The sequence below is a fragment of the Asterias amurensis genome, chromosome 11, assembly GCF_032118995.1.
Source record: "Asterias amurensis chromosome 11, ASM3211899v1".
Classification (NCBI taxonomy): Eukaryota; Metazoa; Echinodermata; class Asteroidea; order Forcipulatida; family Asteriidae; genus Asterias; species Asterias amurensis.
In genome coordinates this window covers 7593427-7611927 of record NC_092658.1, presented here as the reverse complement: position 1 = coordinate 7611927, position 18501 = coordinate 7593427, and the positions used below count along the sequence as shown (strand labels likewise).

Sequence of the window (18501 nt, the reverse complement as noted above, 5' to 3'; positions counted from 1 at the left end):
CATCCGAGATCATTATGGAAAATAAGTTCATTCGAAACAGTACTTCAATTCAAGGTATACTTCAACTACCTGTTGAATAACCAATTTTACATTCTGATAGAATTTCCCATGGAGTCGAACCATTTTAATCCATTCAACAGGCTTTGTATGTAGTGATTTTAGCAACAGTTACAATTAATAACCATTGAAGATTGGGACTTTATTGCCATTTCAATTTCCAAACATAGCCACTGTGATGTCTTTAATTTGGACACTGCTGTTACCATTTAAAACCACATTTAAAACCATGAATGATGGAATTCATCTTATTTCCGACACTAAATGAAGCCCACAGCCAGGGACAGAGCCGAAGGCTAGAAATCCATTTGGCCTTTATGCTTCATGAGTAGTGCGTAAATGTATCCTACCGAGTTTGCTGAAATGTGTATGTCTCCTTGCACAACATGGAACCCAATTCCACATCTTATCTACCATTTCCTACATTTTGGGATTAAATTCCTTCGGTGTACTCATTGGGAGACTGGATCAGTGATGTTTATTTAGTGCACTGCACCTAGTAGTGCAAGGGGACAATATTCCCTCTTCAAAGTATCGCACACTACTAAACTACAGTACACACAATGCATGGCCGACATTGATTTCCGGCCGAAGTTGAGGTTTTGAAAAAGCTGTACATCTTTCCCAATGGCCATCCCAATAATACTTGATCCTAACAATGATCTATCTACTTGGCCCACTGCCTCTCATACACTAAGGTACCAACCCCGATTCCCCCAAACACTTAGAATCACCATAACAAATTCTACATCAACATAAATAATCATCACCACCAAGATACATTTATTTCTTTGCTAACGATTTATTTTATTTTTCTCTTTTTTCGTCAGACACTGATAACTTTTACACAACCGAAAGAATGGCCAGGGTCAATGTATATGACTGCCAATATCACTCAATATAAATCAACATACTATGCATTAGTGTTGGTACTGGTAGATAGCATTCTCTTAAAAATGCCTTTGTATGTTGACAAATACAGGGACACTTGTATCTTCCTTTGCAGTCAATTTGTACAAAACGCATTTGCTGAATTTTGGTAAGCATTGTTTTGAATGTACTTCTTAATCCAAAAATGGGCTTAGAGATATCTTGGTAAGCTCCAAATCCAATAAAGATATATTTCTCGAGTAATCTTTTGTGGTGGACAATCGAAAGATAACAATTGTCGTGTTGTTTCCCGCAGTTGGGGGTGTTTAGTTCTTGAAACCTCTGCTGGCACGTCGTCCACGAGCTCTCTCGAACTTCCTTCCCTTGGAGCGAACGTATGGCCTGTTGAAATAAAACAAATATGAAATATTAAACATTATCAATTGGACCCCAAAGTTAAGGAGAGACTTGAGAAAAGTCTAGAGTGCCCACTCATTGCCAGTTTACTGAAAATAGACTGAACTTTTAAAAACTACAGCAGAAATTCATATCTTTGGTTTATTACTCTCATCTCCCTCGACTTCTTGTTACAGATTTTGATCACTCTTTTTGAAAAGTTGTCCACCAGGCTAGTTCACTCTGAAATTTACTTCCCTCACTGATTTAACTCGCCCAGATTTGAAATGTATGTATCGTCATAAATATACCTTTCTGATATATGGCAGTGGTCACAATCAATTCACACACAAGGAATTTAACAAAATTTCACATCTTAAATGAAAGATATAACACAAGCATTTTAGGTTGCACAGTTTTCACTAGCCCAAAAGGCAAGTTGAGATGTGGTATTACTTTTTACTAGCCCCAAGAGTTATTACTTTAAATTGTACACCAAGTCTGGTCTTAGGGGTGAGCCCTGTGAAGTTAGAACCAAAAACTTACTTGGTGTGAGAGTGTGGAGTTCCTGGAGCCTTGCCAAAGTGTCTGTACACACCACGTGCTTTACGGGGTCCTGCAAGAGAAATACATTAATTATTCAGTTGTTAATCCTGAACAGAGAGAAACAGGGACATATTAATGTGATGAAGATTTTGCACGGCTGTACCAATCTGACCTACATCCTAATGTCAAGTAGTCTTCAAAGACCATGCAAGGGAAACTTTAAGACCATATTACGGTTGGTGTCTACAGTACACAAGTCATAGGGTTTCCTGATAAAATCAGTGTACAACAGAAATAACCCATCTGAACAGAAATAACCAATGCTAGTTTGTCGCAGTCTGTGGTACCATTGTCGGCTGTACAAACAGATGAAACACATGTACCTAATGCTAGCCCTGAAGGTACATTGTTGCAGTCTGTGGTACCTGTGTCTAGTTAAAGATGATATTGGCGACACCTAATATCATAAGCAGGGACTTCTCAGAAGTAACCATAATATCAGCGGGATGTGATGTCTTTAAAACATTCTCTACTTATTGGCCATACATAACGAGGTGTTTTTATTAAGCTCTTCTTCTCATCTATTTGATTAGCTAACAAATCCAGTTTTGAATTTCACAAGGAAGTGCTCGGTAGTGACTTTGATTTCCACATTAATTTGTTTCGCCTGTGTGAATACCTTGAAGGAGGACGGTGTTCTGTCCTTTGGGTGCCTTCAGGGCAAGCTGGTCCAAGGTCAAGATTTCTCCACCGGCTTTCAGGATTCTGGATCGTGCCCCAGCAGTCACGTGAAGAGCACACAACTGATTAGAAGAACAAAAAGTCAGTAAAATTAATTTCTTGTAAATGATAAGTATCACAAATTAGAGTCTGATACCTACAGAAGGTTTGCTAAATAAATAAACTGTTGACTCTTGGCCAGGTATCCAACAAATATGATCCTCTTGAAAACAAGAAAGTGTGGTTGACGGCTGAAGTGGATTTTTGGAGCAAAATGAACAGTGGAAAACATTTATCAGCCAATCCACAGTTCTGTTCAAACCCCCTCCAATATTTCCAGAATAATTGGGTTTTTTTTATTTCAAACTACTACCTCGATGAATTCCATGCCTCGCAGACAAACAAGTGCGACAAGGAGACAGGTTTTAAAAAAAAAAACAGACAGGAAAACCGACAAAAAAACTATGGCAATAGTAGAAAAAAAAGTGATTAACAAATTAATAATGCAAGCTGAAATGCACACCTTGAGCTTAGGGATTTCAAAGATGCGGAGATCATCGGTGACTGCACCAATAATGACGGCTGTCTTTCCCTCACGTCCCTCGGTCTTCATCTTACGGATCTACAAAGAAACACAAACAAGCAACGGAATGAACTCAGCGAGAAATATGTGAAAAACACTACATAAATTTCAAACCTCAACTCCCTTTCTCTTTTATTTACCCCTTTCAAAACCACAGGCTGAGCTTGGGCCAAGGCTTCACACTGAGTCAATCCTTCTGCATCCTGCACTTTATCGCTTTGAAGTTTGAGTGCAAGGATTTAATTAACTCATTTCTTTTTTAGTTCATGGTTGTGATTTGTTATTACATTGCGTGTTGAGCACATAGTAGAAACCAGCGTCACCCTGTGCAGCAGGTTCCTAAGTTACGCTAAACAACAAGAAAGCATAGTAAACAACTGGAAAAATTGAATATTTATTAAATTTGTTGCATCAAAGTAGAGGCTAATTGCAATAATCATAACCCTTCAATCCTCTTGACTACCGTCCGTAGGTCTGAGGGACGTTACAAGTCGAAGCCGGCAAGGTGATGATTATCGCAGTTAGCCTTGTTGTTGTAGGGCCCAGGAATAGATACTTACGAGTCTGGCTAATGAGACAGGCTGTCGGTTGGCTCTGCTCATGAACAGACGTCTAAGCACCACCTTGTTGAACTTGGAATTCGTTCGGCGAGCGAGGAATCGGTACAACTGAAAAATTTTAAATATTTATATTTAATAAGTTATTTATAAAACTAAAAATGCAAACAAAATATATATATTTAAAATTAATGGCACTTTAATTTAAGTTTCTATAAATAAATGCAAGCTAGAACGTTCGTCTTTGGTGCGCTGCCATATTACAAAACCTAAGAATTAGATTACAGTTGCACAGTGACTTTTTCAATTTTAGAATTAGAAAAACCATTTTGATTTTTTTTCTTCAGAAAAGAACACTTCTCAAATTGGATAATTTGTATTTGGAAAATTAAAAAAAGTCAAAACACTTTTTTTATAGGCTACCGAAAATATTTGTAGGGACACACAGTCCAAAACCAAGGCAACAGGGGCTATGGCCTCCGTGTAATAATTCTAGTAACTTATACGGTCAGTGTTGAAAAGTAAGCCTCCGAAATCAACGTCTAATCACGATCATTTCATGTACATACCTTCACCAAGAGTCTAAGATAAATATCCTGACTCTTGGGCTCAGTCCTGTGAACCCGTCGCTGTGTTGAGTGGTCCAAATCGATACCCTATATATCAAAATAACAAAAAGGAATACAGTAATAATTAATGTAACGATATGATGTAAAATTTAAGGATATTAAACAAAGATGGGGATGATATTTAACGATCTTTATTGTAACGTTTCTGACGTGTTGCTCACCATTTTGGAGATCGGCTGAAAAAGGTCGAGTAATGCATTGTGGGATATACATTTAGTTCACATTCATTACAGGGAGAATCCCTTATGATACGTCACTCATTAAACATGTTGTTAGTCAACTGTGAGTTTTGTAAGGCATACCCAAAACTTGTGGGCGTGGTTAAAGCATGTGTTGTGTGTGGCGGGCCTTGATGTACTTTTTAGGCAGAACAGAATCACAAAATGTAGATTATATTTGACAGTGCTAACTCAATTTACTTTACTTTAGTTGAAATTATTGTTCATGTCAAGTTCCAACTAAAAAGTACCCCAAGCTAATGATGAATCAAGTGTTTAACATTTCTTTATTTCAGCCCCTTTCTCCCTTGTCATGATCTATTCATTGTTTACCCCTAGCTTTTATGTGTGCTTTTCTGCCCTCTTCAGTCTCTTTTCTATCCATATAGTTCCACTTGACTGCTTCTATTACAGTTATATTCTAGCATTTGAATAAGGGTCAAAACCTCAGGCCTTTAAACGTAGGTCCTTTTCGTTTCGTTGATAAGAAGTTTGCAACACTCTAGCTAGTTTGCGCTATCTCATTGAGGATGAGGGTATAACCAATCCAGCTCAGATTGGTTACAGGTCATGATGTAGGGGCACAATCCATGAAACTTGGGCTCTCATAAAAAATAATAAACATCAAAATTTGAGTATTATTTGAGTGTTTAGGAGAGCATAGAACAACTTTAGGAATAAAGCGCTTTTTAAAAGATGCTGATTTTAAACCAATTTGACCAGAAAATAGTGATTAAATTTCAAACGGATTTGAGAAAAAGCATAAACAGTTGGTATTGGACGTAGAAAAACCAATGATAACAGGAGTACACTATCCCAACAATATGTCATGTCCATGTAAGCCAAGTACAAACAGTTTTGCGCAAACGTTTTTTGCAAATGTTTTTCATTTTGAGCAGCATCGCAGTTTGTGAAAAATTCTACAAACGAAAAGATTTTCGTGAGCGAAAATTGGGACATGAAAACTTTTTTCCTTATGGAAATTACTCGCCACACAATTCGATTTTTGTTTTTGCATATTTTGCGTTTCTACTAAATAACATTTTTAAACTTCCTTCAAAAAAATACACTCACTTCATATCCAAATTTATTTTGATAAAAATTTGCGATATCCATTTTCAAAAGGAGAGACTTGGACAAGTTGAAATGTGCATTCAGCACGCCTCCTTCAAGTGTATGGGTTATACATGAAAATGGTCATACTTTTAAAGATGGCGTCAAATTCACAACATGTGGTTGAAAATGTTCTCAAACAAACTGCACTCCTTGAGAAGAAACTCAAAACAACCGAGGTTACTAAAGATATAGATGTTGAGCTAGATCCTGGCAATCTCTTGTCTGTTGATCCTAACCCAATAAACGTGAAAGAATTTAGGTGAGTTGTCGGTTTTTTATTTTAGACAAGCGGCATGACTGAATTTGTTTGTGTTTTGCGGATTGTACGGCATGCACAAACGTCAATGCATCATGTGGCACTGGCATTTGGCAGTCTTCTTTTCATATGAAAACATATCATTCTTTACAAATTGAATGTCAATAAACATGACATGGAATTTGGTAGTTTAGTTAATGGGATATCAACTGTCTTCGTCTCCAATTTTATTTTAAATCTAAATAATAAATTTATTTTAATTCATTTAACATTTAAATTCAAACAAATTAAATAATTATAATATTAATTAATAATACTAAAATAGAGTTTAACTTACTTTATTAAGTTATTATAAATTTAAATTTTATCAATTTTAATTTAGTTTGTACCTGTCCCTGTAGACATTAATTTCTTAATTTTGATTGTAATATCAATATCATTATGGGCGGGTGATGTTTGAAGATGGCATTTTTTAAAATCGCACAATTTAAGTCTGCCACCACAACCAGACAACATTTGGTTGTATGTGGTTTGGACTTTGGAACTTAACCGGATTATTGTTATTAATATTGTGTTAATTATTGTTGCCTGGTTGGCACCGTTGTTGTCATCGCCAGACTAGGTCATCGCTACTCCTAGAACTATTTCGCTTTTGTCCGCTATCGTCTCCCGTAACCTCAGTCATAGGGGTACATGTACATGTATGTCTCTCACGCCAATAACGATGATGGTTCAATGAATTTTGGAATCACAAATCTCTCTCTTTTTTTTTTAATCTCGCCAAAATTAGGCTCTATGTGTCCTTTGAACTCTCATTGCAAAATTATAAATTCTTACCGTAATTCAGTCCCCAACTACTCCGTTTTACTACTTCACTACAACTGCGATTGTCCCCGACCGTGTGCGTATTTTTATTTCAAGACAAACTTGAAGAATTATCTGCACACGTTCGTCCTGGAAAGAAAATATACCCAATCTGTGCTTTGTGTACAAAACATATGGACACGAAGATGTACTTCCTTTCACACAGCGTATGTTTCACAACAAGTGATGAGAATTATGGTTGAGCGACAAAGATCATGCCGGCTTACAAAATTTGTAAGATTGTCACAAAAATGGCACACCCTGCAAGCTTAAAAAAGGACATTTTTAAAGATTGTGTCCATCAATATGAACCAAAGAAGTACAAAAAGTAGTTCTTGTACCAAGAATGTTGCTGATCGTCTCAGTTTGTGGACATAATTATGCAAATTTTCAATTTGTAATTCTTTAACAGACAAAACAGGGAGGCGTTTCTCAAATCTGTGGCAAGGGATAACACACAGCTTTTATTTAACAACATATGGAAGGTTAGTATGAATTAAGTAAGATAGGGACCATGTGATCCATGCAAGGGAAACATAAGATTTATGCTTTTGCATGGAATAAGCTATTTAGATAATGTGACCAGTAAGCAACTTTGTCCTTGAAGGGAAGGTAGATGCTTTGTAATCACTCTAAAAATGAATGCCTATTTAAACTTGGTTAAAAGTGCAGCAACTTTCAATAGAATAAAGCATTTTGAGAATCACTTTACTTTGAAGCAACTGGGTTATGGTAAAAGATACCAGTTTTTATCCCCACACAAATTTGAATCTGAGAAGTGTTTCTGTTAGAAATATTTATAAGATTGTGTGTTCCAATGGGAGACTTTTGGGACCCTTGGTGGCAGCAGACTTACCAGGTAAAATCCATTGTTCTTGGTAATGTTGCGTGCTCAGGACTACGTAAACAATGGAAATTTACCTGGTAAGTCTGCTGCCACCCAGTGTTCCAAAGTCTCTCATTGGGGGGTTATTCTTCCTGCTTAGAAACATTCGCTCCAGATTTTCAGCAATATCTCCTACCACCTTTTGAAATGAAATTTTCACAGGTTAGTTTTATTGTGTACATTTATAGGAATGAAACAAAAACAAAGTTTAAAAAAACCAAGGGTATTTATTTTCTTTTAATGAAACTCCTTGATCAAGTCTTTTCACATCCTAACAAATTGTTGTTTTTTTTTTTTTCAGCTTCCCGTTGAAAGAGTAGATGAGGTCATCTTAGTACAGGTCAGATTTTATTTCAAATGATTTGTTTTGGTAATTTAGTTATAATAATTTATGTGTAAATTTTCTGTAATATTATATTTATTTTTTATATTTCAACTTTTGAAACTGCACATAATATATTTCCGTGTTTTTCTTTCTTCCTACAAACGCATAAAAACCATAGAGGAACCATGGTAGTGGTCACTTTGGCTAAGATGTTTATTTTTTTTATCCCTTTTTATCTTTTGTGCTTTCGGCAGATTCCAGATGCAACAACAAATTTACCCAGAGAAAAACATGTAAGTATTAAAAAAAAAAATTGAAATCGTCATTACAATCTTGACACAGTTGAGCAATGTCAAACTAAAACTTGCGCAATGCTGTTTAACACAAAAGGACATAGACTCCCACAATAGACATCAGGTGAATATGTTCAGTAAAAACTTTGTATTGTTATCACAATTAGTTTGTTGTTGTTTGTTTTAGGTACCAAAATCAAATCCATTGACAAGATGGGAGCAGTATTCTAAAGTCAAAGGAATTCACAAAAGGAAAAAGAGCCGCAAAGTATGGGACGAGGAAGAGAAGGTATGTTTAAGTCATTCAATTCTCATGTATTTATTTGTATTTGTATGTAACATGCTATTGTGTTAATGTTATCCCTGCCTAAAGTAACATTCATGGACTGACTTGATTTTAATTTGTTTCTTGTTTCAGAAATGGGTTCCTCGTTGGGGTTATGGAAGTAAGAACGATGAGGAGAAAGATTGGGTCTTGGAAGTTCCTGCAAATGCAGGTAAGTCACATTGAGAAACTCGCCCTTTACTGCTTAGGATTCCGTGAACCTTTATTGGTAGTTTTGTTTAAAGGCATTGCACACCTTTGTTAATTGTCTAAGACCAGTTTTCTCACTTGGTGTATCCCAACATATGCATAAAATAACCAATTTGTGAAAATTTTGACTCAATTGGTCATCTATATTTGCAAGAGAACAGTGAAAGAAAATCGCCGTTGTTGCACAAATGTGTGTGCTTTCTTATGCCTAAAAAAGGCTTCAGGTCTGAAGTGTTTTTATATTTCAGTGAGAAACTACCTCTTTTTCTAAAACTATGTTACTTCAGAAGGAAATGTTTCTCAAAATATTATGTACTATACACAGCTCTCCCTTGCTCTCAGATGCATTCACCGCATGATATCATGTTGCAGGCTGGCATAATTAGCTATCATTTAAAACCACAGTGGATGATTGATATTGAATCAATGTCTAGTAGAGAATTAAAATGTTTCTTTTATTAGCCAGGGATCAAAAACAATCACAGGAATTTGAAGCATTGGTCTCACATCATAAAAAAAACTATAGGCTAGTTATCCTCAAATACAATACAATAAATATACAAACTTTATGCACAATCAGTATAGGAAGGTTTTAACAATTTAGTTTAGTCCATTATTATCTTTAAAATATTTTATACTTACTTTTGGTTGTTGCTAATTCGACAGTTCCTAGAGGGTTTTTTTTCTCCCATTAATTTTTTCTTTTCTCTCTCATGCCTTTTTGGTTTTAAGACAAACAATACTGCAATTTATTCAAGAATAAATTTACTATTTTTCTGTCATGATTGTATTTTTGTTATTATCACGCCAGATCCTTACGAGGACCAGTTCATGAAGAAGAGGAAGGATAAGAAAGAGAGAGTTGCCAAGAATGAGTTTCAACGTCTCAGGAACATCGCCAGAGCGCAGAAATTGAAAAGTGAGTTTGTCACAGTTTACCCCCAGTGATTAAAATAATCTCTGGACAACAACTGGCCAATAGTCCTGTAATGTAACCACTTCACGTTGTTTTTGTTCAAAACTTTCTCTTCTGCCAAGCAACAGTATTATTTTGGGGGAACTTTTTGGAGCTTCCGGAGAAAGTATAAATTTTGGTTGTGCTCAGCAGCTTTATGAAATATGGCCCAGTTTCATTTCAGCTGCTTAACCAGAACATACTGTTTAGCAATAATGAGCGGGATACCAGTCACAAATTGTACATGTGACATGGTATCTCGGCTGGTAACCTTATAATGTTGTTTTGCTTAGCTTTTCTTGTGCTTAAGCAACTCTGGGTCAAGGTAGTAAGGCTGTATCTGAGTTTGCGGCCTAACTCTGGCTGCGGCTGTTGCTAAAGGTGATTCTGCCTGAGCCACTGATTTGTAAATGACCTATGTAGGACTGATTTTTACAAACGTGTTCTTATTTTTAACATTATTTCTATGAAGTTCCTGGACAAGGTGTGAAGCCCAAAACCTTGACGAAGAAACCAGAGGTCAGCATGGCCATCCAAGCTGCCAAGCAGTCTACCGCTTCCATCGGAAAGTTTGAAAGGAAACTTGTAAGTATCCGAAAACCTTGAAGTTCATCTTGAATATTTGAAAGATGTTAGCTACTAAAGACTGAAATGTGTGATTCAAAAACAACTTAAGAACTCGAGTCGAACTGTTTCGAGTTTTTCTTTAAATGTATTTGTTTTTCCTTGCCTCTTGTTGCTGAGTGCCATGATCCAGATGGAACGGTGCTATACAAATCCTGTTATTATTATTATAATTTTTAACTAACATGAAAAGGTAATGTGAATAATTTTCTCACATCAAATTATTTCTTGTTTATTATGCGTTTTTGTTGTCAAACGTTTTTCCTAACAAACCATTTAAGATAATATAAGCGATTTTGACCTAAATTATTGCTTTATTTGATTTTATGCAGCCCAAGGAAAAGCCGACGAGACAAATGGGAAAGAAGAGAAAGGTAAGTGTCAAGATAAAACAAATTTAACACAAGGGCCTTTATCGCACGGCCACAACCCTGCAAGGTTTTAAACAGCAGTTTAAGAACAAGTCACTACTCTTTTATTCCCATTCATAAATGCCTTTTTTTTTTTGAATGCGTAATAAAGTATGAAACTCTTTAAAACTTATCCGTTTTCCCCTGTCCTTGAGCTCTGTAGTGCGTTGCATTTTTATGACTGAGACAGAAAAAAACGTATCCGAAAATAACTGGTTATAAACACCTCCAGCTGGTAATTATCAACCGTTTAAACATTCCCACATGACACGCTCTCCACCAATAGAAACTGAGGTATTTCTGAATTTGTTTTTATACACATTGTTAAAACATACTTTTCACATTAAATAATATTTCTTCTTGTAGCCCCATACCAAGAATCGCTTTAAGCCTTGCTTTTCTGTGGTTTTGTGAACAAACTGTTGCTAACTTGATTTCTTTTGTTTGTATTTGACCAGTTTGATCCAGTCTGTGGTAACATGGCCGACGAGCGGAGTCGAGAAACTGCGATACTCAACAGCATGAATAGAAAGAAACCACAGATTGATGTCACAAAGGTGAGATTAGGCTCAATTTGTTTCTCTGTCTGACCTGTATGCTTTGTTTTTGAAAGGGCAAGGGCACCAAGGCATTTTCTCCTTGGTAGAGGACACCCTATGAGGAAATTGTAAATTTCTACTGCAGCAATTTCTAGGGCACCAAGGCAATTTCCCAGGGGGCATGGTGGCAATCGCCTTCGTTGCCTCCATGAAGTATCAGGCCTGCTCTGTTTTGATTCTTGTGTTTATATTTGTGTCTCTGAAGAAGAAAGGAGGGATTCCAGAATATAAACGGTGACTATTTTGTATCTTGTAAGCGTAGGTGCAATTGCCTGTAGTCTCCTCCTCAAACTTTACCCTGATTGAATCACTGATACCACTCCCACCTCAGCTTGACTTTCCAGTGCTGCTGCTTTGAGTTTGGTGATATCACAACCTGACCATTACCAAAAGTATACCCTGCCTATAATAAACCAGTTTATGATGTTATGTTATATAATGTTCTGTACTTTTATCCTTGAATAAATTTAATTGTAATTTTTACTTCTCAGTAGTTCATTTTTAACCTCTTATTACTGCAGGTTTAAATCTAAATTAAAAGTTTTACTCCTTACTTAAATTTCAGTAATATCTTCAGTTATTTCAGTTATCTTAATTTATTTCAATGTTTACACTTAAACCATTATGCTTTTAACCATGTGCCATTTACTTTGTACAACTGTGTTCAGGGCCTAAGAGCATGCCTCCATGATTAGGCCTGCTTTATAAATGTTGGTATTATTATTTTTATTATTTTTATTATTATTAGTAGTATTATCAATTGGGTGTCATGGCCGAGTGGTTTAGGTCATCAAATTCAAGATCTGGGGGATAAGTCACCAGATGTGGGTTTTAATCCCGGTCTTAACACTGGTGTCGTTGCGCAAGTCACTTTACTATAATTGCTTCTCTCCACCCAGGGGTATAAATGGGTACCTGCGCGGGTAATAATAATAATATCAAATTCTTATACAGCGCACGTATCTACCAAACAAGGTACTCAAGGCGCTGAGTATATACAAACTTTCAGAAAGAAAGGTTATTACAGTGATGAATTCTGAGACCCAATTATTTAGCACCTTATAAGGGTTTACAAGGTGCTACGGCGCATATAGCAGCAACAGCCAGGAACACCGGGGCGTACCCCTTCTCTTTTCGATAAGTGCACTGGGTTCTTTTACATGCGTTACACAACACATGGGACGAACAGCTTTATGTCCCATCCGAAGGACGAAGCAATGGTTAAGTGTCTTGCTTAAGGACACAAGTGTCACGGATGGGGATTCGAACCCACACTCTGCTGATCAGAAACACCAGAGTTTGAATTCGGTGCTCTTAACCGCTCGGCCACGACACTTCCAGAGAGGTCACGGCCACGACACTTCCAGAGAGGTAGAGGTTGATATTATGTGTGAAAACACCTTTGGAGTGCTATAGTAGCCCAGGGTTGTGTACTCCCCAGGGAGCTGAGAAATATTACAGGAATGTAATTAGCCTAATGTCCAGGGCATTCATGTGAAGTACATTGATACGGCTATTGATAAATTAATGCGCTATATTCAAAACTAGTTATTATTATTTTTACTGTAGTTAATAATTAACCAATGGTGCCTAGTAAAACAGTAAGTCTAATAATGCAAACGTAGTCCCACATACCTTGCAGGTAAATACTGTATGTTAAAGCGCCTTGAGCATCACTGAGCGACGAATATGCGCGCTATAAGAAGCCACTATTATTATTATTCCTTTTTTTTCCCAAAATAATTTTCTCAGGCTGTCAACAAAGAGATTCAGGAGGATCAAGACTACCAACGAGCCCAGAAAGGGGAGAGGAAAAAGCCGGGCCGATCAACCAAGAAGGCGAAGGGATCCAAAAAGGCTCTGCCAACCGTCAAGAAGAGGAAATCAGGAGGAAAGTCAAAGAAGGGAAAGAGTCGTTAAATATAATCTCAGAGGAGGATTCCGTTATTCTCACATATGGACATCTTCATTTTGCTTCAGAAGGACTCTGGTGTCTTTAAGAACTCGTATGACTTTGAAGAACTCTTTGCAAAGAGTACTGATTCATTTTTGGTGACTGATCTTAGTTCAGGACCCTTCCCTGCTCTTGGAAACTTTTTGTTTTGTATTTCTTCTTCTTTTAAATTTATCTTTTTACATAAAAGTAGCCCTTCTCGCTATTGATCTTAATTCCTAATGCCTACCCATAATGATCGCAACCTTCCAGTTCTGTTTCCAGGTCTAGGGCCGGATAGCTCAGTTAGAAAAGCGCCGTTTGACATTAATCCATATGTCTTTGGTTCAAGCCCCGCTCCTGTAAATTGTTCTTTGTTCAACCCCAAGTCATTATACTTTTTTTAAGTGAGGAGGACATGTGGCCTTTACTTTACTATGAAGAATGAAACTCCCGTCGGGTTTAAAATTTAAAAAGAATATTATTACTGAATATTTCTAATTCCTCCTGTGTGAAGGAAGATGATATTTTGTGATAAAAGCTGGTTGAACAACTACGTTAACACAACTGAAAAAAGAAAAAGAAAATTCTAAATATTATCATTATTTTTTTGGTGGTTCTCTGCCTTTCACCTCTGTGGACCCGGTTTGAATCTCACTTCAGCGTAGAGCTTGTATGTGGATTGGGTTTTCAGTCCCTACTGATTGCATGGGATTTCCCCATTTGGGGTTTTTCCTCCCACATTTGAAATTGGAAATTGTCGTTTCCTATTCATCTTGTTATTGGTGCAAACTCTGCTAGCACTGAATTCAAGTTGATACAAATTACTTTGTATTATGTTTAATAAAATGTTTTGAGACATAACAATCAGATGCAAACAAAATGTATAACTTTATTTTATTTGTAATTTAAATGTTTTCATATGATTCATTTTTCTAATCCATATAATTTTCATAGTGTGTGCATCATACTGACAAGACTTAAAATATACATATTCACATAACATAACATGGTAAAGAGATAGAAAAATTACCTTGAAATATTTCTAAGGTTGGCTCATAGATTGGTAAATACAGCAAACATTTATTACCATCAAAACTTACTCTGTGAGAAGCACTGCAACTGTTTGATGTTCTAACTTGTTGCATTGCTGGGGCCCAATTTTATTTGACTGTTTAAGGAACACGTTGCCTTGGATCGGTCGAGTTGGTCTTTGAAAAGCGTTTTTAAACCTTTGTTATGAAATGCATATGATTAGAAAGATATTTTATAAGTAGAATTCAATGATCCACACAAGTATCACTCGAAAAATTGTGTGGTTTTCCTTTTACCTCACTTTGACCCCCATAAATGGCTGATTGGTTCGTTTGCAAAGTAAAAGGAAAACCACGCAAATTTGAGGCAAATGTGTGTTTCTAACCATATGCATTTTATAACAAACAGTTACAAATGCTTTTCATAGACCAACTCGACCGATCCAAGGCAAACGTGTTCCTTTTTAAAGGAACATTTTCTGCTTAAAAGCAGAAAATATTGCTCAGCAAATGTCTTACAAATGAGTGGGGCACCATCAGTTGCAATAATGTAGACTTTATTGAATTTTTGCTGGTAAGCAGTTTCTGTCAACAATATTTCTTGTGCTAAGCAAGTTTTCAGGCTTTTAGGCTTTATGAGATTGGGCCCTGGGTCCGATTTCACAAAGAGTTAATGCAAATCAGTTGAAGTTGCTAAGTAAAGTGTGATGTCACAACACAAACCATGATGGTAATGCTGACAATTTGTCTTACGATACGTTATATTGCTTAATGAAACTGGGCCCTGGTCTAAGCCGAACTCAAATGTTCGTCATGGCTTCACTTTAAACCATAATAAATCCCCAATCGGTTTCTCTACACCTTCATCCCTCCTCCTCACAGCGGCACCGATACACTTCCCAGTCTCCACTTTCAAAGTCTCATCCTCCTTCTCGTACTCCTGCAATTTGTTGAATTCCCAATTGAAATTGTGCACGGGGTTGCTGTACTCGTACCGGACGTCCTCGTAGTAGTGATGGGGTACATGGTAGCCTCGTGCGTCTTTGCTGAACGGATAGAAACCGTAGAGGGTGATGTGCTTGCAGAATGATTTAGCTACGTAGTAAGCATTGAACCCTGTTGTGGCTAGTCGCTTCATGCTGACATATCTGCATTTAGGAAAGCATGGATTATTATCAGAAAAATAAAAATGGGGACAAGTTGAACTTGTTTTAATCTTAGCTACTACCATAGAGTAAGGACTCTCTATGGTACTACCAAGAGTACAACACAATAAATACAAAATTGATAGCACCTGTCTCTACCAATAAGTTACTCGGGGTGGGGTTCAAATTTCACTGAGTAATATGCCTGTGTTTTTTTTCACAGAGCTTTTGAAAATACTGAGTATACAGTATGCACATCGGTGTATATGGGTAAAAACCAAAACTAATATTGTTTATATCCGATGCAAATTTCCATCTAGTACTCAAGGTGCTTGAAAAAGGGAAACATTTAAGACATGGTTTTGAAAGTTTTGGACTATAAGACCAATTTATGTAGTACCTTATAAGTGATGCACTTACAACTATTCCAAATTATATTAATTTTGGTTTTACCCATATGCACCGAAACATGTGTGTTAGCACTGTATCCTCGATACTTGTGGGATTCGAACCCATGACCTTTGCAATTCTAGAGCAGTGTCATACCAACTATCCTAAATTAGTGTACCTTTCAGCATGCAGAGTTCTCCAGCTATACCCAAACCTAATCGGCAGTTGATATTTTTTCTTGAGCACCTCCACAGATTGTTGGAGTCGTTTCCTGGTTTCTCTAGGTGCCATGGACTTGGCGTACCAAATCACCGTGTCGTTAAGAAACCACACCCTGTTCACATACATATCAAGGAACTTATCCCCAGGTTCTTTCTGTGTGAGATTGCTGTGCAAGTAAACCAGTGACTCGAAGTTCATCAGCGTCAAATTTGTCCTGACGCCTACATCGTCTGCGAAATCTCGCACGGGTGCTAAGTTCATACGTATTACATAATCGTAGGAGTTTATCTCATTCCCGCAGTTGCTGTGAAGGAGAACTCCGCTGTTTCCGACAATAGCGCAGTTGTTTTGGGTGGGAATCGTTGTGAATTGAGGAAAGTGTTCTTCCATTGGGCATGTCTCTCTGTCGAGTTGTCCAGTCATGGAGTCCATGGCGTATTTTTTTATACCCAGCTGTGGCCGGAAGCTCTGGAGGAATTTCATGTCCTTTGGCTCGACATCATCTTTGTAGACTAGTATTGTGAGACGAGAGCTGAAGCATGTCTTTCTGAAAACAATAAACACAAATCTTAACGGTTTAGTTGTGTTGGTTTTGTTAGAATAATGATTGCATAATTTATGATTCAGAGTTGTAGGTCTCAAGACCATCTCAAGACCATTTTGCAGTCTTGTCTCAGTCTCAGTTTGAAAAAGCCTTGGTCTTGGTCCAATTTAAAATAATAAAAGTAATAATAAAGATTTGTGATCTGCACATATCCACCCTGGGTGTTCAAGGCGCAGTATTACCAAAAAAGAAACAAGAAAACAGACACAAATTACTTGGTCCTTGGTCTTGTTAAGACTGGTCTTTGGTCTCTGTATTGGACTTCAAGGTCTCGACTACACCACATTGGTGTTATATTATGCCCCTTGGTCGGCGAAGCCACTGAAGACTATTTATTCTGGACCTTCATGTCAAAAGTCCAGGTCACAGTTCAAACAAACAACATTTTGTTCTTGAGAAAGAATTGGCATATCAACTTTAAATTTTGTGTGTTGATTAGTTTGTTGGGATCCTTGGTTTTTTATTTTACCTCTAGGTCAAATGTCACTAGTAAATTCGTACTTACCCAATACAAAACTGAAAGCAATCTATTTCAGTATTGATGCCAAATGTGATCATGTAGACAACAAGAACTGCTGTGAATACCAATGCTATCCTTAGAGCTTTCTTTATTGTCAGCCGCATTTTTTTCTCCACCATGGCGCCAACTGGGGGGAAAAGAGGGGGGGGGGAGGGGTGCGGAGAATGGTTATCTTTAAAAGGCTATTTTCTATTCATTAAAGGGTGAACACACAACATGGCAAGAACTTGAAAGTATAAAAGTTCACTTTCTATTGTGTGCATCCCTGTGGAGACATCTTTTGTTCTTTCCTTTGTCCCTGTAGTTCAGAACTTCCCATAGACTTTGTACACAAGATAGTGAATATGAAATCACAGATTTGCATACATTAGAAATCGTACTTGATTTCCCTCAAACCATTTCTTTGCCCCCAACAAAACAACAAAAAAGAAAAAAGACTCGGCCATTTAAAGTTACCCCCCCCCAAAAAAAAAAAAAAAAAAAAAAGGATATTTGCTTAAGAGCACCACATTAACAACAGGTTTGGAAAATTTAAACTGAAGATACAATCAGTTTCGTTTTACCTTCCCCTCCATGCAAAGCTACATAATTTAATAGAGTAATCAAAAAGTTGTTCTTACCTAAGAGAAATCTTGAGCCTTCATTCAACCTAAAGGAGTGTTACCTGAAAAGCTGCCATCTTGAATTCAAAACATAGAACCTTTTGGCAAGCCTACAGTATGACTCCAGGTGTTCTTTGATACACAAGTGAACTCCAGTGTTCTTTAGTATGCAGTAGACTCCAGTGTTCTTTGATATGCAGTAGACTCCAGTGTTTTTTTGATACACAAGTATTTTAAGCATGGGCCATGTAAACACTGTTGTGACTGTTAAGATATGGCGCCCATTGCTCCAATATTTACCTTGTGCAAATAATTAACTAGACTGCTGTTAATCATTAATCCAGACAAACTTGCTTATCAGGGTTAAGTCATATTTGTGCATTGATGATGTGGAATTTGACATCACACATTTTTTTCTACCAAAAGCCACAGAGCCTTGACTTCTGCAGGCCGTTTAAAGGCACTGGACACTATTGGTAAATTGTTTAATAGCATAAAAACTTACTTGGTAACGAGCAATGGAAAGCTTTGGATAGTATAAACCAGTGTGAAAAACAGCCCCCTCTAAAGTACAAGGTTTTTGAGTAATTTCTCACTCAAATAATGACTTCA

General features: G+C 37.0%; 3 protein-coding genes across 3 annotated transcripts; 1 reads left to right on the top strand and 2 right to left on the bottom strand.

Moving 5' to 3' along the window:
* Positions 1-839: 839 nt before the first annotated feature.
* On the bottom strand, positions 840-4552 carry LOC139944566 (large ribosomal subunit protein eL18-like). The gene is made up of 7 exons (XM_071941615.1): positions 4520-4552; positions 4299-4385; positions 3733-3840; positions 3113-3211; positions 2549-2672; positions 1870-1939; positions 840-1329 (listed from the first exon to the last, which is right to left on the bottom strand). The coding sequence occupies exons 1-7, from the start codon at positions 4520-4522 to the stop codon at positions 1254-1256; spliced, it is 567 nt and encodes a 188-aa protein (XP_071797716.1). The 5' UTR covers positions 4523-4552; the 3' UTR covers positions 840-1253.
* Positions 4553-5787: 1235 nt separating this feature from the next.
* Positions 5788-14180, top strand: LOC139944489 (ribosome biogenesis regulatory protein homolog). The gene is made up of 11 exons (XM_071941520.1): positions 5788-5951; positions 7225-7297; positions 8000-8038; positions 8278-8316; positions 8504-8605; positions 8735-8813; positions 9663-9770; positions 10279-10391; positions 10763-10804; positions 11299-11397; positions 13192-14180. The coding sequence occupies exons 1-11, from the start codon at positions 5788-5790 to the stop codon at positions 13357-13359; spliced, it is 1026 nt and encodes a 341-aa protein (XP_071797621.1). The 3' UTR covers positions 13360-14180.
* Positions 14181-14372: 192 nt separating this feature from the next.
* LOC139944488 (CMP-N-acetylneuraminate-poly-alpha-2,8-sialyltransferase-like) lies at positions 14373-18170 on the bottom strand. The gene is made up of 4 exons (XM_071941519.1): positions 17908-18170; positions 17273-17414; positions 16120-16710; positions 14373-15554 (listed from the first exon to the last, which is right to left on the bottom strand). The coding sequence occupies exons 2-4, from the start codon at positions 17404-17406 to the stop codon at positions 15218-15220; spliced, it is 1062 nt and encodes a 353-aa protein (XP_071797620.1). The 5' UTR covers positions 17407-17414; positions 17908-18170; the 3' UTR covers positions 14373-15217.
* Positions 18171-18501: the final 331 nt, after the last annotated feature.